At 41.4% G+C, this 27068-nt stretch overlaps 1 protein-coding gene across 3 annotated transcripts in view; it reads right to left on the minus strand.

The window, feature by feature from the left end:
• Nucleotides 1-4177: 4177 nt before the first annotated feature.
• DENND2B (DENN domain containing 2B) overlaps nt 4178-27068 on the minus strand; it is a 178042-nt gene continuing 155151 nt past the window's right edge. For all 3 annotated transcript variants that reach the window (XM_060767217.2, XM_060767234.2, XM_060767225.2), the window contains 6 exons: nt 17323-17500; nt 16446-16487; nt 15008-15119; nt 12649-12888; nt 7523-7609; nt 4178-4964 (listed from right to left, as the gene is read on the minus strand). In XM_060767217.2, coding sequence (XP_060623200.2) covers nt 4930-4964; nt 7523-7609; nt 12649-12888; nt 15008-15119; nt 16446-16487; nt 17323-17500 — 694 coding nt within the window. In that variant the 3' untranslated portion in view covers nt 4178-4929. The remainder of the gene's footprint in view (nt 4965-7522; nt 7610-12648; nt 12889-15007; nt 15120-16445; nt 16488-17322; nt 17501-27068) is intronic.

The raw sequence follows: 27068 nt of genomic DNA on the forward strand, positions 1-27068 counted from the left end.
CTCAACTGTTCCTTTCCCAATTCATTTAATTTCTTCTATTTATATAGAATTTTTGAGATAATATTTCTTAACTTGCTTTGACAGTCACTGCTGTAACAGCATTGCTTTAACTTGTTCCCGTTGATATATTCATATGGCTAACAATATCCATGCAACTTTCTCTTCCTTTTGTACAATACCTCAACAGGGCAAGCTCACGTGTCATTAAAATGTCCACCTTTTTAAAGTCTACAACAGGCAAGAGCTTACATAGGAGGCTGTCTTCAAGTTGAGGTTCTGTTACCTGCATGCAGTTGTGGTCTTTTCCACAGACTGGCTCCTGAGAAATTTCAATTACCTTTTCCTGTAGATACTCATGTATTAGCTGATCCCATGTATAAGTCATGGGCAAGTTTTGGGGCCAAAATTGCAGAATTTGATATGACCCATTCTGCAAGGGGTAAATTACCACTACAGTGCCATTACAGGAGGTCAAGCATCTCTCGAAAGGAAAAGTTGTTCAGGTAGAGGCTAATGACCTCTACCTGCCAGCAAACACCTTTACAGGAAGTTTACAGGGTGACTTTCCTCAGGTTGTTTCCAAATGAAAGGCCTTAGAGAGGTCCCTCTTCCATCTAATTCAGCTGTTCAGTAATCACCCCCCCCCCCCCCCCAAATCCTGTTCCCTTTTGTAGGAGCTTTGGCCAATGCTGTGCAGCCTAGCTGGCTTGACTGACATTTTAGTGACTTTAAAAGAAATTTTAAAGTAGCATTACATGTAGTTACAAAGTAAAAAGCTAAGGGGAACAAACACCTGGCTGTGGTTGGGGCCAACACTGTCCAGGTGATTGATTTGGTGGTATGCTGGCAGAAGACAGGCCACGTTGTGCAAGTATGTTTTCTCCACAGTTGAGTGCTCTGTGTATTTCCCCCCATTTTCCTCTCCCCATATAAAATTGGGTTATAAATAATACAAATAAGTTATATTTATCTTTTAGATGTATATTGTGTCCATTTTATTGGACTAATATCCAGTTTGTGAGTTGCTAGGGAAAATATGTCAAACTTTTGAAATTCTGAAAACACCCAAGAGAAACTAAAATAGGTTAGCTGCCCTCTAGGCCATGGTAAAAATGACTGTGCCAGGTCTTTTTCTTGCTGTTTTCTCAAAGACTGAAAGAGGTAAAAAGTAGTTTTAGCAACGTGTCTCCTCACCCCAGACATCATGGGGGAAGTTTCTGATTCCCAGCCCCTCTTTTTCTCAGAAAAATATCTGAAAGCCATTTTCCAGGCTGTGGAAGATATGTGCTGGCATTCAGGTGGGGAAATGCCCAGAAGGAGGTGCAGGTGGGGAGATTAACAACTTGGTGGCCAAAATTCAAGAAATATATCGACAAGCTGGAATCTGTCCCAGGAAGAGCAACCAAAATGATAAAAGGATTGGACTCCAAGCCCTCTAAACATGGTTATCAAGTCCCCTATCAACCTTCTTTTCTCCAGTTCCCTATTCCACTCATCATAGGCTTCCTAACCTTTCTGGTTGCCCTTCTCTAGACATGTTGCAGCTTGTCAATATCCTTAAATTGTAGTTCACAGAACTGGTCAAAGTATTCCAGGTAAGGTCTGACCAAAACAGAATAATCTATTACTTCCCTTGATCCAGATACTATTCTCCTGTTGAAAAAAACTCAGAATTTCATTGATGTTTTAAGCTGTTGCATAACACTATTGTTCATGTTCAGCTTGTATTCTATTTAGACTCCTAGATCCCTTTCACATGGACTATTTTCAAGTCACATGCCACCCATCCTGTATTTTCCCATTTTTTGCCTAAGTGTAGTGCCATACATTTCTCCCTGTTGAAACACATTTTGTTAGTTTTGGCCCAGCTCTCTAATCTGTTAAGGTAATTTCAGTTTCTGATCCTGTACTTGAGAGTATTAACTATCCCTCCCAATTTTGTGTCAACTGCAAATTTGACCCTCTATTCCATTGTCCAAATCATTGATAAAAATGATGAATAGTACAAGGCCCAAGACAGAACCCTGTAGCACCCCATTGGTCACTTCTTTTCAAGATGAAGAGGAATCATTGGTTAGCATCCTATGGGTTTGGTTAATTAACCAAATCCCAATCCAGCTAACAGTAGTATTTCCCAGCCTACATTTTGCTAGTTTATTTGAATGTCATGGGAAACCTTGTCAAAGGCCTTACTGAAATCAAGATATGCTACTGTTGGAATTCAACCACACACTGCCCAACAGCCACATCCACAGCATTCCCTGCATCTAGCAAGTAACTTTATATTTTAAAAAAACCCTAGTCATCTGGCATGACTAGTTTTTGAGAAAGCTATGTTAACTTTTTGTGAGCATGGCATTGCTTTCTAAGTGCTCTCAAATTATTTGCTTGATGATCTGCTCCAGAATCTTTCCTGGTATCGATGTCAGGCTGACGAGGCAGTAATTATGTGGGTGTCCTTTCAAGAAAAAATTGTAATGTGCCATCTCATGCATCTGGTCCAGCAGTTCATGGAAATTATAGCATTCTATCTCTTCAAGTGACAAGCTAGTTGTAATGACACCAATCATCCACGACATTGTCTAATTCTTTTCTAAAATTTGCTGGTCTGTTGCCAGTGTTCTCTTATTATACCCTTGTACATTGTGAAAAACATTTCCTTTGTACTGAATTTTATTGGGTAACATGGATATTTTGAATTTGAGATAGAATCCAAACAAGGAACCTCTTTCTGAAACACCGGGGGGGGGGGGGGGGAGCAGGACAAGCTTGCTGCAAGACACGAAACAAAAAAAACAAATGGTTACTATTGTCAATTCAATAAAATTTATCTGTTCAGGTGCAAACAGGAAATCAGAGAGGGAGACAGAATGATTAAGAAGAAACCAAGTTAACTACTAGCTTTAGCAAGAAGAAGAAAAGATCGTGATGAGAGGGGATTCATTGCTCAGGAGTATAAAGGGAACTGTGTGCCAGTCAGACAAGAAGAATCAGGAGCTGTGCCGTCTTGCTCTGTATCAGACTGGAAGCTTTCAGTGTCTTTTAAAGTTCATGACAGTGAATTAAAGTCAACTTTCTCCATAACAATTAGTCGTAGTTGCCAGTTTTATGCATATGCATAGAAGTAAGTCTTACTTAATTCAGTGAATGTATGTTACATTTGAACACACCTTAACCTCAAACTTTAGTCAATTACAATAAAATCTTGGTATCCACAAAAGATATGTTCTCAGATGGGCCACCGTTATTGGAAACCATAGATAATTCAGAATGCTATTTTAAAAAATGACTTCCAACATATCATAGGGTTTGCGTTGGGGGACCTAGAGATTCCTAGAGTGATATCCTCTCTAGACATTTGCTAAGTCCCCCTGTGTGATTTCATGGTAACTTCCTGGGAAGCATGCCTAGAGAATCCATTTTCCCTCAGGCATGAGTAAGTGAAATTGCGGATATGAGTTTCTTGGTTGTGAGGGTCTTGCTGTACTCTCAGGTTTGCCCTACTTCATAGAATTGTTGTGAGGATTAAGTAGGTTGGAACAGATGAATGTATGCTGCTTTGAAGTTATCGTAGGCAAAATGGAATATAGGATATAGGCTGACATCACATTTATGGTCCCGAATAACCAAACATGAACCCCAAAACCTATTTGTGCAGCCTAGCAGCACATGGACCAAAGCACAGGAGGGGGGCTGGGAAATTCAGCCTGCTCCTTGTCATCTGTTGTCTTGGTACAATCAGTTTTGGCAGGATCCCATGGGCTCTCTCCAGCTGCCTCTTCCCAATGCACCCTACAACTGCAATGGTGCTATGGGTATTGCTTCACAGCCCTCCAATCCCCATTGCCTCAGAGATGTTTCAATAAGGTGACTATCGGTTGTGCAAGAAGTATTCATAGGGGTGTCATATTCCTCTATCACAGTGGTTCTCAACCTGTGGGTCCTGAGATGTTTTGGCCTTCAACTCCCAGAAATCCTAACAGCTGGTAAACTGGCTGGGATTTCTGGGAGTTGTAGGCCAAAACACCTGAGGACCCACAGGTTGAGAACCACTGCTCTATGATGATGACAAAAAATTCCCAGCCTAATAAAATAATAATATTGACAAGGAGGAAGATACTCAGAATTGGTATTATACAGAAACCAAAACATGCTAAGAATTCAATGGATTAGGATATTTGACATAAATATTTACACAATTTATTAGAAGTCATACATTAGGAAAAGATGGACTGTACCAAATCACTTGCAGCCTGTTGGTCAAAAATCCAGAGATTTCTCCATGTTTAGCAATCATAGTGCAGAATGTATTACAATTTACTGACCATCGTTTTCAAAAAAAAGATAATCTGTAACTGTGGATCAAGTACCTTCTTGCAGAGTAACTGGCTATTTTCTCTTGAAAAATGAATTAGAAGGCAATCTACTCAAAAATATAAACTCTGTAATTTATATATAAATATATATTGCTCCTCTTTCTTTTAACACCGCCTCCAATTTCTCACACTGGAGTCCTTTCACTCCCACAGTTCACCACAGAGCTCTTACAAGCATCCATTGGAAGTCAGTGGTTTTGCTGAGACAGTCAGCTGCACATAATTAGCTATTTAGTTTGCACCAAGCATCCCTCAGTTCGTACTAAAGAAAGAAGCACCTGTTATTTTTAGGAATATACAAATATTACCACATTCGTCCCTGCCCTTGACAGAAAAAACACATTAGGGACACTTAACAGCACATTATTTACAGTAACTATCCAAGTATATGATTATTATTATTATTTTGCTGATTCACAGTAAACCAGCATTTGCAGTCACTAAAACTTGGACCAGTTCATTTTCTCGCCTCCGGCAACAGCATCGGAAAAACTGCAGGTGGTGCTCTGTGCCCAGTGTCATAAATAGTCTTTGGATCCACATCCCAGTAGAATCAATTCTTCTTGTGAAGAAACTTCATTTTATTTCCTGCATTGACAAAAGGGGATATATACACACACCTCAGTTACTAATATGCTTTTAAACAGCCAGGCTTCAATATCCAATGGTTAAATGAGCTGTCAGAATTTAAAACACATCTGATGACCTATCTCTTCCAGCAGGCCTACCCAGCCAGTTTTAATAATAAATGTTAAACTTGCACCTTGTGTCTATTATATTTTAATCGTTGCTGTGTATTATAACATATGTATTTTATAGAAATAAGTTTTAATATGTTTATTTCTGTATTATTATTTCTCCTTGTGTCTCGAGGCAGGTTACAGTATATCGCTAAAAACACATAAGTGTTTTTAGCTATATTGTAACCTGCCTCGAGACACAAGGAGAGGCGGGTAAGAAATACAATTATTATTATTATTATTATTATTATTATTATTATTAGTAGTAGTAGTAGTAGTATTCCTATAAAGAGGCTGTGGCATCCAACCTGTCCATAGTATAATATAGTCCTATGTGAGCTTTCTCGCCAGAATTGAGCATCCACATAAACACCAACAGTGTATCTCCTAGATAACATTATTCTGCTAATTAATATAAAAATGATTTCAGTCTCATTTAGATCTTGAAAATAAAACTGAAACAAAAGGTGAAAGAAACTGTAGCATTATGCTTCATTTGATTTATGAAAAAGTTATCTCCTTTTTTCCTCACCAATTGGCTATGCTGAAGGCTACACGTTCTCCATCACAGCTGTACTGCTTTTAAAACTCTATTTCTCAGTAACCAAATAGCACTGAGAATCTGAAGGGGTGAGAGAAGTTGTGTTACCTGCTGTGTGAAGACACACCTAGCACCTGGACATGATGGCTCCCAATAACCTGACTTTTGTGTTGTGAAAGGGTGGATACAAGACACCCCCCCCCCCAATGGGGGATGGAGATTCTCCACAGTAAAAAGTAATGGCTTGTTACATGCTCTTTCCCAGTTGCTGCTCCACCCAGCAACAAAGAAAAGAATTGACATGATTCAGAGTTAGAGAAAAAACACTGAGGACATACCCAATCCTGCAAGCCGCACCAGCCAACCCTCAAGAAAGTCCCCTTGAGAAACTAAAAACCAGTTACCCTGAGTGGCTGCAGGAAACTACTCTGGACAAAAGAGGTGGAATTGTCATTTTAGTCTCTTTCAGATGGGCAAAAGTTTCTGGATTTGTATCTGTTCAGAGCAGGTTGTTTTTTGTTTGGTGTGTATGTGCGTGTGTATTTATTTATTTATTTTAATGGCTAAGCAGCCTACCTCCTGTCTAAATTTATTTATCACATATTTATGTCACCAGTTATGACATTTCATGCTCAAGGCTGGGGCTGGATGCTTCTTAGACCTAGTTAGGCAGGGATTAATACACACTCCCAATTCCTTTGTTTCCATTTGTTTTGTGCTCCGGGCAATCTGATTACTCCCATGGATGTCAGTGTTGTATGGGGAAAGATGATAATGCAAGAGAACCCATCCTAAATCGCAGTTATTCACATTACAAAGCAGGGCATGGGAAAGAGGTGCAACCCTGGCATATTTATGGCAAGTCTGGATGCAGTTTACCTATTTTAATTATTAAAGTATTTACACACTGCCCTGCATCAAGAGATCTCGGGGCATCTTAGAAACAGCATGGAAACAGGATAAATTTAAATAAGCAATGTTATGGAGTCCAGAATCAAGAAACACAATAAAATTGTATTTATCTGCTAATGTCTATCTTGTGGAGCACTCCCATGTTATGTTTTCCTTGGGGCCTATGAGAGTTTTGGCTTGGGGATAATGACATCAAGAGAGAAGGAAAACTGGATGTACAGCAGAAGCTGGCAACAATAAATGGATTCCAAATAGACATGTCCCTTGTCTGATTCATACTTTTGGGTTAGTGCTGGCTTTTCTTGAACCTCATATGTGAGCATCACAGGCAGCAAAAGCTAGACAGTACCACCCTCCAAGCCTGAAAAGTAGATAATAGATCATATTGACAGAATCTTGGGGAAAAGGGAAGGGATGTCTATGTTCTGTGTTTTGAGCACATCAGCAAAGACTCACAAAATCTCCATATATAACTATGTGTGCACATATAGGAGTAACATTTTGAAATGCATCTCTCACTTTATGTGCATTATTTTCTTTTGGAATGCCAGGCCAAATTACTTTCCCAATATACTATAAAGTGGGCAGATCTTTCAAATGCACTGAAAGCAAATGCCCTGTATTTAGGAGTTAAGAAAAGACTCAAGAAAAAAACTCTAGGTCAGTTTTATAGAAGCATCATTTTCAGCATTTCATTTGACCAACAGAAGTCCCTTTAACATATGTAATTGTTTTACATGTTTAATTATGAAACAAAATGTGTTACTAACACTATTAAACAGTTCAGCAATTTCCTAGAAATATAAGTTCTATTTTTAATAAATTCCTGTTCCAGTTCTATAGTTGGCAGATGCTTACAAGGAAGAGGGTTATAGGAACAGGATGTGCTTTAAACCATTTTCTCAATATGTGCACAAGCCGAGATTCAAGTATATCAAAGCCAAATTCCTTACCAAGACCTCGTAGAAATTTATTTACACCACTTTGTTCAGTGTCTGGAAGCTCTTCCAAATATTGTTCAACCCGCTGTTCAAAAAGGCCTATGGGAATTGGATGAAAGAGAAATCATTGATTTTTTTTCCCTCAAGTGACAGGAAAACCAAGTGTTGGTGCTTTTGTCTTTGTCAGGGCCAGAGAACTGGTTTTTAAAGAGCATTTTTCAATACTGCTTTTAGAAGAGAATTTCCAAATGAAGTTCCATCCTTTATAGAGGACTGTGCCTTCCTACATCCTGGCCATCAACTTTTTCTCCCTTCCACACGTTTTCTTACACTCTTAACACAATCAGGCACATTCAAACAATGTCTTAGGAGAATAATTTCTCTTTGAATTCACCATAATACCCATAATGGAATAAGAAGTCTTATTAGCTACAGGATGTGGCCAATAAAAGTGAAGCATGGAAGCAATGTAAATTATTTGATATCACAATCCACAAAGAACATTTCCCTGTGTAAATATTTGAACTGAATGAAACTCCAATAAAACCTAATTTCTGAAGCCCCAATACCATGAAACTCAAGACATCTGAAATGTAGCACTGATATTCAGGTGGTATGATAACCCTGTAATTAAAACTGATTTGTTTTAATTATTTAAAGTCTGACTGTATTTTGCACTACAATTGTACATCATTACATAGCAGAGAGAAACTTGCAGGAAGGCAAACAATATTCATTTCTCCAGAGGACCTCTAAGGGATTACACAACTCCTCAAACACTTAAGAAAGAGAAGGGACGTAAGCAGGGAAAGGGATGAACATACATCAGGATAAAGAGAATGATCACTGAGGAAGAAAGGGAAGAGAGACAAAGCAGATAGAAAGAGAAATAATATTAGGGTAGAATGAGAATTTCCTAAATTTGCAAAGCTGGAGACTTCTGCTACTAATATAATGTATTTTGTAAGTCCTAGATCTTATGAGTGGCACAGTACTAAAGTACCTTACTGCAAATCAAGACAGGTTGCAATGAAGTTTGAACAAGACAACTAACAAGCATCAATTCTGCTGATGCGCTAAATGCTTTCTGCCATGATAGAGCTTGGAAAAGTTACGTTTCAGACTATGACTCCATAGAATCATAGAATCATAGAGTTGGAAGAGACCTCGTGGGCCATCCAGTCCAACCTCCTGCCAAGAAGCAGGAGAATCGCATTCAAAGCACCCCCAACAGATGGCCATCCAGCCTGTTTCAAAGCCTCCATAGAAAGAGACTCCACCACACTTTGGGGTAGAGAGTTACACTGCCGAACAACTCTCACAGTCAGGAAGTTCTTCCTAATGTTCAGGTGGAATCTCCTTTCCTGTAGTTTGAAGCCATTGTTCCACGTCCTAGTCTCCAGGGCAGCAGAAAACAATCTTGCTCCCTCCTTCCTATAACTCCAGGAATCTTCTAAGCAGCATGATAGCTTTTCCAGGCTCTGATCCTCAGCTAAATATATATAGTTTACCCTCTATATTCAAATATTATGCATCCATGGATTTAACAAACCATGTCTTGAAAATGTTCAAGGGGGGGGGGGGGGGTGTCCAAAAAGTCAATCTTAATTTTGCCATGTGCCAAGTACTGTGCTGATTTGTAGGCATACTTCTACCATTTCTTAGATCCTTGGATTCTTCCTGTCACTCATTTAACTTGTTTGCCATTTTATGTAAAGGCACAATTTCCTTACACCATTTTCTACACTATTGGAAATAATGAGTATCCATGGATTTTGGATACTCAGCAATCCATGGATTTTGGATACTCCAGCAAAGGATCACCGCCTTGTCGGGGCGCTGGAGCTTGAGCACCTCAGTGATGTCATGAGCGAAACCGTGAAGGGCCACCCAAGACGGGACGGTCGTGGCAGAGAGGTCAGACCAAGCGTGATCCCTGGGGAAGGCAATGGCAAACCACTCCAGTATCCTTGCCAAGAAAACTAAATGGACCAGCACAACCAGAGATATGTCGATATGCCATTGGAAGATGGGACTCCCAGGTCAGAAGATGGCCAAAATGCTACTGGGGAGGAGCAGAGGATAAGTTCAACTAGCCCCAGATGTGATGACGCAGCTAGCTCAAAGCCGAAAGGAAGGCTAGCGGCCGACGGTACTGGAGGTGAACGACGAATCCGATGCTCTAAAGATCAACACACCATAGGAACCTGGAATGTAAGATCTATGAGCCAGGACAAATTGGATGTTGTTATTGGTGAGATGTCAAGACTAAAGATAGACATTCTGGGGGTCAGCGAACTGAAATGGACTGGAATGGGCCACTTCACATCAGATGACCACCAGATCTACTACTGCGGACAAGAGGAACATCGAAGAAATGGAGTAGCCTTCATAATTAATAAGAAATTCGCTAAAGCGGTGCTTGGATACAACCCAAAAAATGACAGAATGATCTCAATTCGAGTGCAAGGAAAGCCTTTCAACATCACAGTGATCCAAATATACGCCCCAACCACAGCTGCTGAAGAAGCAGAAGTAGATCAGTTCTATGAGGATCTGCAGGACCTACTGGATAATACACCAAAAAGAGACATTATTTTCATTACAGGAGACTGGAATGCCAAGGTGGGAAGTCAAATGACAACTGGGATCACAGGCAAGCATGGGCTGGGAGAACAAAATGAAGCGGGACGAAGGCTGATAGAATTTTGCCAGGAAAACTCACAGTGTATAACAAACACTCTCTTCCAACAACCTAAAAGACGGCTTTACACATGGACTTCACCAGATGGTCAGCACCGAAATCAGATTGACTACATCCTTTGCAGCCAAAGGTGGCGGACATCCATCCAGTCGGTGAAAACAAGACCTGGGGATGACTGTAGCTCAGATCACGAACTTCTTATTGCTCAATTTAAAATAAAACTAAAGAGATCAGGGAAAATACACAGACCAGTTAGATATGATCTCACTAACATTCCTAGCGAATATACAGTGGAAGTGAAGAACAGATTTGAAGGACTAGATTTAGTAAACAGAGTCCCAGAAGAACTATGGACAGAAGTCCGCAACATTGTTCAGGAGACGGCAACAAAGTATGTTCCAAAGAAAAAGAAAACCAAGAAGGCAAAATGGTTGTCTGCTGAGACACTGGAAGTAGCCCAAGAAAGGAGGAAAGCAAAAGGAAACAGTGATAGTAAGGGGAGATATGCCCAGTTAAATGCGCAATTCCAGAGGTTAGCTAGAAGAGATAAGAAACTATTTTTAAATAAGCAATGCATGGAAGTGGAAGAAGACAACAGAATAGGAAGGACAAGAGACCTCTTCCAGAAAATTAGAAACATTGGAGGTAAATTTCAGGCAAAAATTGGTATGATAAGAAACAAAGATGGCAGGGACCTAACAGAAGCTGAAGAGATCAAGAGAAGGTGGCGAGACTATACAGAAGATCTGTATAGGAAGGATAATAATATTGAGGATAGCTTTGACGGTGTGGTGAATGAATTAGAACCAGACATCCTGAGGAGTGAGGTTGAATGGGCCTTAAGAAGCATTGCTAACAACAAGGCAGCAGGAGACGACGGGATCCCAGCTGAACTGTTTAAAATCTTAAAAGATGATGCTGTCAAGGTGATGCATGCCATTTGCCAGCAAATATGGAAAACACAAGAATGGCCATCAGACTGGAAAAAATCAACTTATATCCCCATACCAAAAAAGGGAAATGCGAAGGACTGCTCCAACTTCCGTACAGTGGCCCTTATTTCTCATGCCAGTAAGGTAATGCTCAAGATCCTGCAAGGAAGACTCCAGCAATACATGGAGCGAGAGTTGCCAGATGTTCAAGCTGGGTTTAGAAAAGGCAGAGGAACCAGAGACCAGATTGCCAATATCCGCTGGATAATGGAGAAAGGCAGGGAGTTTCAGAAAAACATCTACTTCTGCTTCATTGACTATTCTAAAGCCTTTGACTGTGTGGATCATAATAAATTGTGGCAAGTTCTTGGTGGTATGGGGATACCAAGTCACCTTGTCTCTCTCCTGAGGAATCTGTACAAGGACCAAGTAGCAACAGTCAGAACTGACCACGGAACAACAGACTGGTTCAAGATTGGGAAAGGCGTACGGCAAGGCTGCATCCTCTCACCCAACCTTTTTAACTTGTATGCAGAACACATCATGCGATGTGCGGGGCTGGTTGAATGCAAAGCTGGGGTGAAAATTGCTGGAAGAAACATTAACAACCTCAGATATGCAGATGACACCACCCTGATGGCCGAAAGCGAGGAGGAGCTGAGGAGCCTTCTAATCAAGGTGAAAGAAGAAAGCGCAAAAGCCAGGTTGCAGCTAAACGTCAAAAAAACCAAGATTATGGCAACAAGAATGATTGACAACTGGAAAATAGAGGGAGAAACCATGGAGGCTGTGACATACTTTGTATTTCTAGGTGCAAAGATTACTGCAGATGCAGACTGTGGCCAGGAAATCAGAAGACGCTTACTTCTTGGGAGGAGAGCAATGTCCAGTCTCGATAAAATAGTGAAGAGTAGAGACATCAGACTGGCAACAAAGATCCGCCTAGTCAAAGCCATGGTATTCCCTGTAGTCACCTACGGATGTGAGAGCTGGACCTTAGGGAAGGCTGAGCGAAGGAAGATCGATGCTTTTGAGCTGTGGTGTTGGAGGAAAGTGCTGAGAGTGCCTTGGACTGCGAGAAGATCCAACCAGTCCATCCTCCAGGAAATAAAGCCTGACTGCTCACTGGAGGGAAAGATACTAGAGACAAAGTTGAAGTACTTTGGCCACATCATGAGGAGACAGGAAAGCCTAGAGAAGACAATTATGCTGGGGAAAGTGGAAGGCAAAAGGAAGAGGGGCCGACCAAGGGCAAGATGGATGGATGGCATCCTTGAAGTGACTGGACTGACCTTGAGGGAGCTGGGGGTGGTAACGGCCGACAGGGAGCTCTGGCGTGGGCTGGTCCATGAGGTCACGAAGAGTCGGAGACGACTGAACGAATGAACAACAACATGGATTTTGGTATCCACGGAGGGCTCCTGAAATCAAACCCCAGCAAATACTGATATATTTGTTAACAAAATTCATTTATCTTCTATGGTTTAATTAATGGACCTTACCTTTTGCCCTACATTTTCTCAGTTCTCTATCTTGAATAAACCCAGCAAACATCTGAGATTCCATGAAAACTTCTAGAAAACGACGGATGCTCTTTGAAGCTACGGATTTACGGAAGGCCTCTCTCTGGAAGACTCTCTCTGCCTTTTCATTTTGAGTTAGGAAAAGGGAATAATGTCCAATTGTCTCCACAAAAAAACGGATAAAAACTTCTGACACTAATCCATTCAAGGTATTGCATTCTGCAAGAAAAAATAAACATTGCACAGCTAAGAATGTATAGTAAAAATGGACATGCATTTTCCTGATTCCTCCATTTGCCCTTGCCAGTTTCCTTTTCCTATTTATTTATTTATTTATTATTTGAACTTATATGCCGCCACTCCCCTGGGGCTTGGAGCAGCTTACAAGAACAGACTAACCCCATATAAGCAATACTTCTGTTCATCATTAGACTATACGTTTTATATTTAATTCAATGTATTAAGCTCAAGCCTTAGGTCCACATATTCTATCCTCACACTGATCTTCTCTTTTCCCTTCATGGTCTCCCACAACTGATGTTTTCCTGTATCAATTAATTACAGTCTCTTTTTGTATTTGAACTGGGAAAGTATGAATGCCAGAATTAGAATAAACCAAGATCTTAAACTGCAAACTGCAGATGGATTCGGAGTCCTTTCTGTTCCTTTCAGAGCCAAACAAAAATGCAATGGATACATTCTATATGACTCGGACAAGTTACAATTCACTAATTCAAAACGTTTTCTATAATAATCTGATTTTCACCACTTTTGGGTGAAAAAATGCAACATCAGATTAATTAGTGGTAGCAAAGTTAATGAAGGTGTCGCAAAAATGAATGAGTTCTATTCTATTGCTCTAGAACAGGTCTACATAACCTGTGGCCTGCCAGGTGTTTTGGACTTCAGCTCCCAGAAATCCTGACCATTGGACAAGCTGGCTAGGGCTTCTGGGAGTCCCAAACACCTGGGAGGGCATAGGTTGTGCTTTAGTCCTACAAAGGCGTATTTGATAAGAATAACACAATATCACTGATCTTCATGCAACAAATTGCAATGCCAAATTTAACAAAGCCTGATGTAATCAGGTGATTTCCTAGGAAAGCTACAATGATTGAGATCAACATAGCAAACTTCTCTGAATGTGATGCAGTTTCTTCCTTACCTCCTTTGGGAACAGCACAGTATCCAATCTTGTAATTATATTATCACAGACTAACAAAATAACTGTGTCATAAACATACAAATGGAAGTCACTTCCAAGAATGACTGGCTTATCGTTCTAACTTAATCCAATGATTAGTAATGTGTGATAACACAGATGTGCAAAACTGAGGATAATATGATTTTTTTAAAGTGTCTGCTGGTTTTATAGAAATGTGGCATTCTAAACTGAAAAATAACCTCAGATTGGCCCCACCACATACAGGTCTGTTTTCCATGACTTGCTTTGATGTTTTGATTTTGTAATATGTGACTGACTAATATGTGATTAAGGTTTCTAACAGACTTTCAAAATTATTTATTTATTTTATTTTATTTAAAACATTTATATTCTGCCCTTCTCACCCCAATGGGGACTCAGGGCGGAGCACAGTATATATACAGCAAACATTCAATGCCGGGACAAGAATTCATTATATATATTCATATATATTGGCCTGGTAAAGTTTCCTATCGCTGCTTTATTGCACTGTCCCAAAAGCTTTGTCCCACAGCCAAGTTTTTACCATCTTTCTGAAGGACAGGAGGGAGGGGAGCAATCTGATCTCACCAGGAAGGGAGTTCCATAGCCGGGGGGCCATCACCGAGAAGGCTCTCTCTCTCGTCCCAACAAATCGTGCCTGTGACAATGGTGGGACGGAGAGCAGGGCCTTCCCGGAGGATCTTAACAGAACACATACAAATCTATTCAAAAGCACTAAAGGGGATCACACCAGAACAATATTGTCTATACTTAATCAAAACTGAGTAACAACTGAACTGATTTTAAAAAATCAAATTTGTGAAAGAACTGTGTGTGATATGATATTTTTATTATGTTTTTCAAATTCAGCACTCAAAAAATCCTTACGATCAACTACAATGTTGAAAAAAATAATATTTTCATCACAGGCTCTGTAATGTTTTGAGAAATAAGACGCATCATCATTAAATACTCCCACAAATTGTTTGCTGTTGTGAAATGCATTTTTAATGTTGAAAAATATACTTTCTGCAGTAAGTTGATCCATTTAAACACAACATTCCTGCTTGCCTCTTTAGCTTCCAAGGACATGTTATTCCCCATTTTGCAAATACTTTTCTACAAACACAATTTGTTCCCAATCTCTCTTACCCTCATCTGATTCACTGTCTGAATCCTGGTTTATTAAATCATTCTTCCTCTCTAGAGCCTGCTCCAGAGCTGCTTGCAGTTTTCTAGGCAAAAGTGTGTCTTCATCATCCATCTAAAAGAGTGAAAATAACACCAGGGCTTCAATCTTCCAAGTTTAATTTTAGACATTAAAATTTTAGGAATTTAGTATGAAAGCATATTGCAAATGTAATATGAAACACTTCAGTGACTGTGGGAATGATTTATTTTCAGATGCAGTTTTAAAACAATTTTAGTGAGAACAGAAACTGGATTGATAGCAAACACAGGAAAGACTGCTCTGCCACTGTTTGGTAGGGCATTAACCCCAATCAGTCCACATGCTCCATGCATGAGAGAAATGGGACCAATTCACAATTTCCTAAGAGGGAATCAATTATTCAGTAATTAGTAAGGTTTAATAGACCTATTCCAATCCTCTCACCCACTGCATCTCCTTTATCTCCCAGTCCAAGCACAAGAAGATGCTGCTTCAAAGCGCTTCCCATTGTACAAAGGAAGGACAGCAAAGCAGGTGCTCTCAAAGGAATAAATATATAAAACAATGAATTTTTTAGGAGCAGGAGACCTAGGAGCCAAGTACGGTATCTTTTCTAAGGCAAACACGTCTCAAGGAACAGAACTTTCAAGACTGGTTAAATCCAACAATATGTAGTACACTCGTGGTTATTAAATAAAAGTTCTGTGCGACAGGCCGATGAAAGTGCAGCAAAGGTGCCCATGCATTGAACTGGAAACTGAGCTGAGGGAAACTGACAGCACCAGGATTTATTCAGTTACATTCAAGCAATACAGTCATACATGCAGGAGTGAATTACAAACAAATGACTGTTCTTCTATGCTGGCAGAAAATCTTGCAAAGAGAGAAGTGGAACATCCCATGATGAGGACGAACTCTTTTCAGCCTGAGGAGTGCATTCCACTCTAGCTGGGTTCTCAGGGATCACATTCAGTGGTAGGCAGGGCCAAAATCAAAAGGGTAAGAGTACAAAAAACAGGATATTTTAGCTAAAATTCTTACCAGTAACTAAGCCTAAGGAAAAGTATATCAAACATTTAGCATGCAGGAAAACATATACGACAAACAAGAAACTGCCAAATACTGATTTCACGAGGAAGAGTGCATAGTTCATGGAGAAAGCCCAGAGGGCTGAATTCAGTTCCCAAAATTAGATGTGATCCCAGGGCTTGAGTTTCCCCACCACAGTCCTAAGGCATAAATTAGCTTGACATCTTATCAATATCCTTCACTTCTTCATGGAAGAGTGATAATTTATGAACTACCACCACCACTACCAGATTTTCTCGTTCTTAAGTGATAGTGTAACTCTTACTGCTCTTTTTTGTAATTAGAAATGAAGAGTTTAACCACTTCGAAGCACTAAAAAAAGTGCAGTACCTGTCTAATGAAACGATCTGATCCAAGGTTCACCATCAATGCCTAAAGAGAATCAACACAGAGAAGTTTTATACGGATGCCTGGAAACATTTATAATCATTTTACTTTCTGGAAAGGAAAGTGCTACATACAAAACGTGCCTAACAATATACCTCCAAAATATGATCCTGTGGACCCAAGAGTTTGATTCTGCACCATTAATGTACAAAAAGGAAAATGGTTCTGCAGTGTATGGAATGTCCAGCACATTAACTTAACACAAAAGGTGTTTCATACCCAGCAGTGAAAACTGAAGACAGAACTCAGAAAAGAAATGAAGCTTAATCCAGTGCCATAACAACAACAACAACAACAACAACAACAATTACTACTACTACTACTACTTTATTCTTATATCATACCACCATCTCCCCCAAGGGATTTGAGGCGGTTTACAGATGGCATAAACAAACATGAAAATGAAGCACAATATAAAATACAACAAAATAAAACACATATGCATATAAAAACATTAACTCATGATCCATGGCCATCTTATTCCTAGCTGATGGCAAACTCTCATCATGAGATTCCAATTCCATTTATAGTAAATCAGAAATGGTTTGCTTCAAATCAAGGAGTCCCACTTGGGAATATCATCTTGTTAATACCATTTCTTATCACTGCCCTCCAAATTCAGCAGCATCACATCCATTAGGTTGGTTGTATGTTTATTTGAATGTGGAGAAGGAAGGAGGAGGACTAAAACATCAACATCCTTTTCAGTATGTTGCAAGTAAAGATTTCACTACATAGATCTTTTGAAACTATTGTAAAATTCTCTCCTGAAAATTTCCTCAAGTACACATGTAGACCATATTATTGGCTCTAATCTTACCTCTTCTACTGGTAACTCCTTTAGTTTGGGCAATGAGCTGGACAGCAATCCAACAAGAAATGGCGTAGGACAGCACACAATGTCAATCATGGAAGAAGGGAGAACAGGAATGAAGGTATGTTGCCAGGAGAAGGGATACAGCAAAGCCACCACAGCATGAGAGCAACTGGAGAGGGTGCTGAGAAGAAAAGAACAGACACTATTTTTTGTACATTTCTTATCTTATTTTTAGAAGAAAAAAACGAACCCTTCCTATTCCCACTATTCTCATGATGCAATGGTATTCAGCCAGAGATCTGTCAAATATAATTGGGTTTCCAAGCACTAACAATGAAATTGCCACTTTTGTTCCTTCCACTGTCCTCCTAGCAGGCAATTCTCCCCAATCTGACCACCCACGAAGAGGGACTGATTATTATTATTATTATTATTATTATTATTATTATTATTATTATCCCGCCTTTCTCCCCATGGGGACTCAAGGCGGCAAACAATTAAAATAGCCATTAAAATTATTATTATTATTATTATTAACTTTATTTGTACCCCGCTAGCATCTCCCGCAGGACTCGATGCGGCTTACACAGGCCGGAGCCTCAAAACACAATACAATAAAACAATAAAACATGACACAATAATAGATAAGCAAATCAAAACAATTAAGCAAAATAACAACAATAACTACATCAAGACACAATTAAAAACTGGTTCGGCCGGTGCAATGGGGTACAGGATTAAAATGCTGAAATGGCAGGAGGAACATGGATTAAAAGTGCGGTGTGCAGTAACATCGGTTGTGCTAAAGTGCTTCTAGGACTTGGGATGGGGGAATTCCTAATCTGAGAAGGCACATCGGAACAGCCAGGTTTTTAGGTTCCTTCTGAAAACTGCTAAAGTGGGGGCCTGTCGGAGATCTTTTGGAAGGGCATTCCAAAGTCGGGGGGCCGCCACAGAGAAGGCCCTGTCCCGTGTCCCCACCAAGCGCGCTTGCGACGTGGGAGGGATCACGAGCAGGGCCTCCCCAGATGATTGAAGTGAGCGTGTGGGTTCGTAGATGGAGATGCGGTCACGCAGGTAGGGTGGTCCCAAACCGTTCAGGGCTTTGTAGGTGAGCACCTGCACCTTGAATTGGGCTCGGAAAATAAATGGCAGCCAGTGGAGCTCCTTAAACAGAGGGGTAGACCTCTCTTGATAATAAGCCCCGGTTAGCATCCTGGCTGCTGCCCGCTGGACCAATTGAAGTTTCCGAGCCGTCTTCAAGGGCAGCCCCACGTAGAGCGCATTGCAGTAATCCATTCTAGAGGTGACCAAGGCGTGGACCACCCCGGCCAGATCTGCCTTCACGAGGTACGGTCGCAGCTGGCGCACAAGTCTCAGTTGTGCAAAGGCCCTCCTGGATACCGCTGACACCTGAGCCTCAAGTGTAAGCGAAGAATCCAAGAGGACACCCAAACTGCAGACCTGTGGCTTCAGGGGGAGTGTAACCCCGTCCAACACAGGTTGCCACCCTATACCCCGATCCGGTTTACGATCGACCAGGAGGACCTCTGTCTTGTCGGGATTGATCTTCAGCTTGTTCTTCCTCATCCAGATCGACACAGCGGCCAGGCACTCGTCCAGCACCCGAGAAGCCTCCTTGGAATTCGGTGGAAAAGAGTAGTAGAGTTGTGTGTCATCCGCATAAAGATGGCACTCAACTCCAAAACTCCGGATGACCTCTCCCAGCGGTTTCATGTAGATGTTGAAAAGCATGGGCGACAAGATAGAGCCTTGCGGGACCCCACAGGTCAAAGGCCAGGGGTCAGAGCAGGCGTCTCCCAGCTTCACCATCTGGGTTCGTCCCTCCAGGAAGGACCGAAGCCACGACAAAACCGCGCCTCCAAAGCCCATCCCAGAGAGACGACTCAGAAGGATACCATGATCGATGGTATCGAAAGCCGCTGAGATGTCCAAGAGAACCAGCAGAGTCACACTCCCCCTGTCCAGCTCTCTGCGGAGGTCATCCACCAAGGCGACCAAGGCTGTCTCGGTGCCATGACCAGGCCTGAAACCAGACTGTGACTGGTCTAGGTAGTTGGTATCGTCTAAAAAGCTCTGGAGCTGGGAGGCGACCACCCGCTCCAGCACCTTACCCAGAAAAGGGAGGTTGGAGATTGGCCTGTAATTACTCAGCACCGTGGAGTCAAGGGAAGCCTTTTTGAGGAGTGGACGAACCACCGCCTGTTTCAAATTAGATGGAAAAATCCCTTGCTCCAGCGAAGCATTGACAATCAACACAAACCAATCAACCAACCCCTCCCTGGCTGATTTAATGAGCCAAGATGGGCATGGGTCTAGAGGTGAGGTGGTCGCCCTCACAGCCCCAAGAACCTCCTCTACGGCTTCAGGGAGAACAAGCCTAAAAGAATCCCACGAAGATGGACAAGCAGGTGCCTCCGTCACCTCCTCACAATCATCCCCCTCCCTCAAAATCCCTGTGCTTGTTGAATTTGTAATAGCCATACATGAATTCTGTCAAAGCCACTGGCCAAAGCAAGCCTATTCAAAAAGCTATTACTAGCCTAGCAGCAGCTTTCTTTCTGAAATTGCATATCAGCTCTTCTTGCAATCACTTTCAACTAGGCTCCTTGTTGTACATCTCTGCTTACATTTTTCAAACAATATGTAAGCCCTGTCTTTATGCATCAAAGCAATTTGGAAATGGGAACACCAAAATGCTTGATGTCCTTGACCTTGGTCAAATGCAAATCTCTTTGTTAGCACTCATTCTCAGATTCCTCCATTCTGACGGATGTAGCAAAAAATAGTTACACTTTCTCTCATTTCTAAAGAAAGGCACTCCTTACATTCAAATACACTTATTTAAGTTTTGTGGGAAATTCCCTGCTAAGTCTTTTAACTAGAGCACTTCCTAGTACACTCCTTTTCTGTTATGCAACAGTGAAATGGCTTCTTCACCCATTCAGGTGTCGTTAAACAAAATGAAGAAAGGGGCTTTTAAGAGCTACCTTTTTGACTTGTGGGACATCAGATTAAATATTAATTCTGCTGTAATTCAGACTAATGATGAGAATTAGCAAATGATGCAATCTGTTTTATCTTCCCAAACTTCAGTGGTAAGCAAGGCTCTGTGGGACAAGATGAAATGTCCATGTTGTCATCTAACAGAGTACTTCCATGCTTCTAATTTACCCGAAGAGCATATGCCTCATGTGGAGCAAGATACCAGCATGCTGGGCATGCCAAAATCTGAGGTTAACTGTACAAAGGCTTGTGCTGATCCAATCCATTCAGCATAATGAATGAGGCAAGTAGGAGAAGAAAGCAGGCAATCATTGGAAGCTACGGTTTCAACTACTTTTATAATGTCCTGCACAAGTCCATATAATGAATTATAGCAACTTTGGGACACTAAATGTTAACTTACCCCCACAATTGCAACAACAGAACATTCAAAGCATTCTTTATGGAACTTTCCTTGGGAAAAGAAAATCAAAAACTAATGCTAGAGCAGAAGGCATTTTCTAGTGGTGTTGATCAGGGTCACTTTTATGGAGCCTTCACCTGTTTCTTTTGGGTGCTATTAAATTTCTAGTTATCCCCAATAAAGCTCTAAAAGATTTTGGCTGGGAACACCTACAGGATCCTCTCCTCACATAGGGAAACTGGAAGAGAGACATTGTATCTCCTTCTACATCCCATGCACAGTTCTGAAGATATTATGAAAGATCTCTACCAGTGATGGTACCAACATTCTGGAAGTCCTAGCTTGGAAGATCTGTTTTCTCCCCTGGATAAGTTTGGAAGCTACTTTTGTGAATGAAAACTCTCCAGCCAGCATGGTTAATGGATTGATGATTTTTTTTTTTTTGGGGGGGGGGGGGGGAGTCCAAAACTATAACTCCCAAATACTATTCTCTCACCCGGTGGCACTTTGCAGGACAGTGTAAACTTTGTTCATTCGACTTAAAAAAATAATTTTGCTATTCTTTAGTCAAGCATTTTTTATAAGATGAATAAGCTTCCTTCTTGCCAGTCTGATGGCAAGCAATGCCTCTTTATTCAGACATGTTTCTGGTGATGGATCTTGCTTAACTTGAATGGGTGCTGTATTTTTAACTGTGTATTTTTTGGTTTTATTCATTTTATATTTCAATTTGAAGTTGTACAATTTTATTGTGAGTTGCCTTGAGTCTCATTTTAGGAAGAAAAGGGTGTGCATTGACTAAGTAAATAAGTTTAATTAAATCCATGTGGGAGTGGCAATCCACCAATCCCTAACTGAATGTAAATGTGCTGTCTTTGTCCAAAGGTGCTTTCTCATCTAGAGTAAGGAGCAGGGTTGTAGCCAGAAATTTTTTTCAGGAGGGGTTGAAAATTTTGGGGGGGAGGTTGAAAATTTCAGAATGGGGTTGAAACCTGCCTCCTAGCTCACGCTGAAGCAAAGAGCACAGCAGGGGGCAGAACAGCCTTCAATAGCCTGCAGCTACGCCCCTGTCAACCACCTCCACCAAGTCTGGCCTCCTTAATGAGAGCATTCAACACACCTCAGCTTGGTTGCTTCACTACATCGGCTTTATTTATTTTATTTTTGTCGTGTCAGAACAACCAGTCAAATTATATTACATTTCTAACAGAGCAAAGCAAACAAGCAGATTACAAAATTTGTGAGTATGAGAGTTGATTAAATGTCCTTTGACCAGTATCTGGCCACTTGGAGTGCCTCTGGTGTTGCTGCAAGAAGGTCCTCCCTTGTGCATGTGGCAGGGCTCAGGGTGCATTGCAGCAGGTGGTCAGTGGTTTGCTCCTCTCCACACTCGCATGTCGAGGATTCCACTTTGTAGCCCCATTTCTGAAGGTTGGCTCTGCATCTCGTGGTGCCAGAGCGCAGTCTGTTCAGTGCCTTCCAGGTTGCCCAGTCCTCTGTGTGCCCAGGGGGGAGTCTCTCATTGGGTATCAGCCATTGGTTGAGGTACTGGGTTTGGGCCTGCCACTTTTGGACTCTCGCTTGCTGAGGTGTTCCAGTGAGTGTCTCTGTAGATCTTAGAAAACTATTTCTAGATTTAAGTCGTTGACGTGCTGGCTGATACCCAAACAGGGGATGGGCTGGAGATGTCTCTGCCTTGGTCCTTTCACTATTGGCTGCTACTTCCCGGCGGATGTCAGGTGGTGCAATACCGGCTAGACAGTGTAATTTTTCCAGTGGTGTAGGGCGCAGGCACCCTGTGATAATGCGGCATGTCTCATTAAGAGCCACATCCACTGCTTTAGTGTGGTGAGATGTGTTCCACACTGGGCATGCATACTCAGCAGCAGAGTAGCACAGCGCAAGGGCAGATGTCTTCACTACATCGGCTATTGCTGCAAGTAATGACAGTGAACAAATTGTCAAAATTTGCTTGAGATAGTGCTTGCAGTTCTGGAGGGACTCTTAATTTTTTTCATCTCATAGACTTAGCATGGGGATTTGGTTAAAATTCATGAGTAAACCAGTTTTTTTTAACCTGAAAAATTTGGGGGGGGGGAGTTGAACCCCTAATCCCCCCCCCCCTCGCTACAGGCCTGGTAAGAAGTCCTCCTCCCAGTGAAATGAACTAAAGAGCACAGGGAGCTTTATGCCAAAGGCAACTGACTTGCCTGACCTTGCAGACAAAAAGATTAACGCAAGGTCCTTATCACACTTTTCCCATGAAGTACTGCTGTGCAACATGTGACGTGTTGGCCTTGTCTTTTATCTCATTGAATAGAGTGTATTTAAAAAAAATCGGATTCAGGGAAAGAAAAATGCTGGGCATGCTTCAGACTTCCAAGCGTAATTCTTTATCTTGCTTTTAATGCCTGTGGAAGTTTCAAGTGTAAGTGATCAACTAAATAAAGAAAATGGAACTAAAATGAGAGAGCTATGTTAATCTAAAATCAGGAGCACAAACATAGTGCTCAGTACATATCATTTGCTTTCTACAGAATGTCCTTTTGCAGCATGCCCTCCTCTTGAGGGAAGGACTGTGATGTAAATCCTCTCTCATGCACAGTTCCCACACTTTAGGGAGCTCTCTGCTTTCGGCCCTCTTGCTCCCTCCCTCACTTGCCTATACCAATTGTCCAGTGCATTATGTCACTGGGACATAGCTAAATAGTAACAAGAGTTCAAAGGCAGGAATCCACACATGACTTTCTTTTCAGATTTGCGCTTCCAGAGAAGAAGCCATATGAGACTGCTGTAGCAAAACAAGCAAACATTAGCACCTTAAAGATTAACAGATTTATTGTGCCATAAGCTTTAATCAAGCAGGAAGCGGGCTCTAGTGACTGGAAGTTTATGGCACAACAAATTTGTTGCTACAAGACACCCTGTTCTTTTGGTTCCAGTGTAATAAGAAAAAAACGTTAACTTAAATTACACTCTGAGTAATTTTAAAGGTGGTTTCATACAAATCCAATGTGTTTGATCTTCTTGCCTTCTAAACTGTTAGCAGTGTACAATTAACTTGGAAAAGTTACTTTGAGGGACTAAACTTCCAAAATCCTCCAGTCAACATAGCCAGGTTACTGGGAATTATAATCCACAAAAGTAACCTTTCCAAACTCTGGTACTAAACCAGGAAGAAGCGAAGAAGGCCCTTCCTGTTTTAAACAGAAAACAAGGATCATGTTCAAACATTTACACATTATAGGATAAGAAGTATAATGGGGGGTATTAGACCCTCCATTAGCCTGACCTAATTAATCTAACCCAATTGATCTCAACTTTCCTAATGCCACGACCCCTTAATACAGTTCCTCATGTTGTGATGACTCAGCCATAAAATTATTTTAGTTACTATTTCATAACTGTAATTTTGCTACTGTTATGAATCATAATGTAAATATATGATATGCTGAATGAATTTTCATTCACTAGACCAAATTTGGCACAAATACCCAATATGCCTAAATTTGAATACTGGTGGGGTTGGGGGGGTTGATTTTGTCATTTGAGAGTTGTAGTTGCTGGGATTTACAGTTAACGTTACAGTTAACGTACAATCACAGAGCATTCTGAACTCCACCAACAATGGAATTGAACCAAACTTGGCACACAGATCTCCATGACCAACAGAAAATGCTGGAAGAGTTTAGTGGGCATTGACCTTCAGTTTTGGAGTTGTAGTTTGCCTACATCCAGAGAACACTGTGGACTCAAACAATGATGGATCTGGACCAAACTTGGCACAAATACTCAATTTGCCCAAATGTGAACACTGGTGGAGTTTGGGGAAAATAGACCTTGACATTTGGGAGTTGTAATTGCTGGGATTTATAGTTCACCTACAATCAAAGAGCATTCTGAACCCCACCAACATTAGAATTGGGCCAAACTTCCCACATAGAACCCACATGACCAACAGAAAATACTGTGTTTTCTGATTATATTTGGCAACCCCTCTGACACCCTCTCACAACCCCCCCCCCTTCAGAGGTCCTGACCCCCAGATTGAGAAACACTGATCTAACCACTACATACTTCTATTGTATGTATCATATGTGGTATAAGTATCAAGAGGAAGGCACAGCTCAACTGACATTTACAAATTGAGATGTGGCTGCAGCCTAAAATGCCACAGTGGATCACAGATCCCTTTACAGCAAGAGCGCTTGAGGGGGTGGGGGGTAGTCTGAGACTGCACCAAAGTCTTAACTAGTAATCTCAGCAGGTCATCACAAGACAATTGCCATTCTGCAAACCACCACAGACCTTTCAAAAATGGATGGAACTGTAGATATAAAATTATGGACTGGGTTTGTGATGAACTGCTCCCACTGCCTCTTTACCACAAGCACATTTTGGACTCCAGTTGAAAATAGGTGGTTTCCAAGGAGGCTCATTAGGAGCACTAACAGAGCTCAAACATGAGGCTTTTACATGAAAACACAAGGCACTGCTATAAGCAGGGGTTTGTTTAGGTTTAGGAAGATGCCAACTTAGATTATTATAACCCACAAGGCATTTAAAGTGTAGTAACACGCTCTGAAGACAGTATAAACTTATAAACAGACACAAATATTCATTCTGGTCTCATGGGACAAAAGGACTGAAAACTTGGAACCCAAATCCCCACTTTCTTCCAAATGGAGCAATTACATGCCATGCATATTTTGTTACATTTCTTCCCTTTAAAATATCAAAATAAGACCACGAGACCGTTTCTAGCCATGAAAGAAAAATGCCTGTTCAAAAATGCTGACTGAAAACTGTAACCATGGGAAAAGGCCTCCAGATACAGAATATTCTAAAACTCTGGGACAATGGTTATATTCAGAGTAAAAAGAAGCAAGTGCCCAGATTAAAAGCAAAACCACAGCAAAAGATGATGTGGCAGGATTTACAGGAAAAGCAGATGATGAAGAATATTTAAAGGATAATGTTTCAGGAAGAGAAAACAAACAGGGTAGGAAGGTGACTTCAAACCATCAGCAACCATACCATTATATTACAATTCTAACAGAGCAAAACAAACACACAGATTAAAAAGAAAAAGAAAAAAAACACACAGATTTTGCAAATTTGGTAGTTGGTTAAATGTCCTTTGACCAGTATCTGGCCACTTGGAGTGCCTCTGGTGTTGCCGCAAGAAGGTCCTCCATCATGCATGTGGCATGGCTCAGGGTGCATTGCAGCAGGTGGTCAGTGGTTTGTTCTTCTCCGCACTCGCATGCCGAGGATTCCACCCTGTAGCCCCATTTCTTAAGATTGGCTCTGCATCTCGTGGTGCCAGAGCGCAGTCTGTCCAGCGCCTTCCAAGTCGTCCAGTCTTCTGTGTGCCCAGGGGGGAGTCTCTCATCTGGTATCACCCATGGATTGAGGTGCTGGGTTTGGGCCTGCCACTTTTGTACTCTTGCTTGCTGGGGTGTTCCAGCGAGTGTCTCTGTATATCTAAGAAAACTATGTCTTGATTTAAGTCATTGGCGTGCTGGTTGATACCCAAACAGGGGATGAGCTGGAGATGTTTCTGCCTTGGTCCTTTCACTATTGGCTGCTACTTCCCGGCGGATGTCAGGTGGTGCAATACCGGCTAAGCAGTGTAAGTTCTCCAGTGGTGTGGGGCGCAGACATCCTGTGATAATGCGGCATGTCTCATTAAGAGCCACATCTACTGTTTTAGTGTGGTGAGATGTCTTCCACACTGGGCATGCATACTCAGCAGCAGAGTAGCATAGCGCAAGGGCAGATGTCTTCACTGTGTCTGGTTGTGATACCCAGGTTGTGCCAGTCAGCTTTCGTATGATGTTGTTTCTAGCACCCACTTTTTGCTTGATGTTCAGGCAGTGCTTCTTGTAGGTCAGAGCATGGTCCAAAGTGACTCCCAGGTATTTGGGTGTGTTGCAATGCTCCAGTGGGATTCCTTCCCAGGTAATCCTCAGAGCTTGGGATGCTTGTCTGTTCTTAAGGTGAAAGGTGCATGTCTGTGTTTTAGATGGATTAGGGATGAGTTGGTTTTCCCTGTAATAGGCAGTAAGAGCACCTAGAGCTTCGGAGAGCTTCTGTTCTACCATCTCAAAGCTCCCTGCTTGAGTGGTAATGGCACGATCACCAGCATAGATGAAACTCTCTGTCCCTTCATTGCAATGTATTGAAACAGCTGTGGATCCGGGTGGGAGGCAGACTGTGTTGGATAATACAGAACTTTGGATGAGCGAAGGTTGGATAAGTGAGATTCTACTGTAAGTAATGTGACAAATAACTCTTGAGTAGCTAAATACCAAGA

The sequence above is a fragment of the Anolis sagrei genome, chromosome 1 (genome assembly GCF_037176765.1).
Source record: "Anolis sagrei isolate rAnoSag1 chromosome 1, rAnoSag1.mat, whole genome shotgun sequence".
NCBI lineage: Eukaryota > Metazoa > Chordata > Lepidosauria > Squamata > Dactyloidae > Anolis > Anolis sagrei.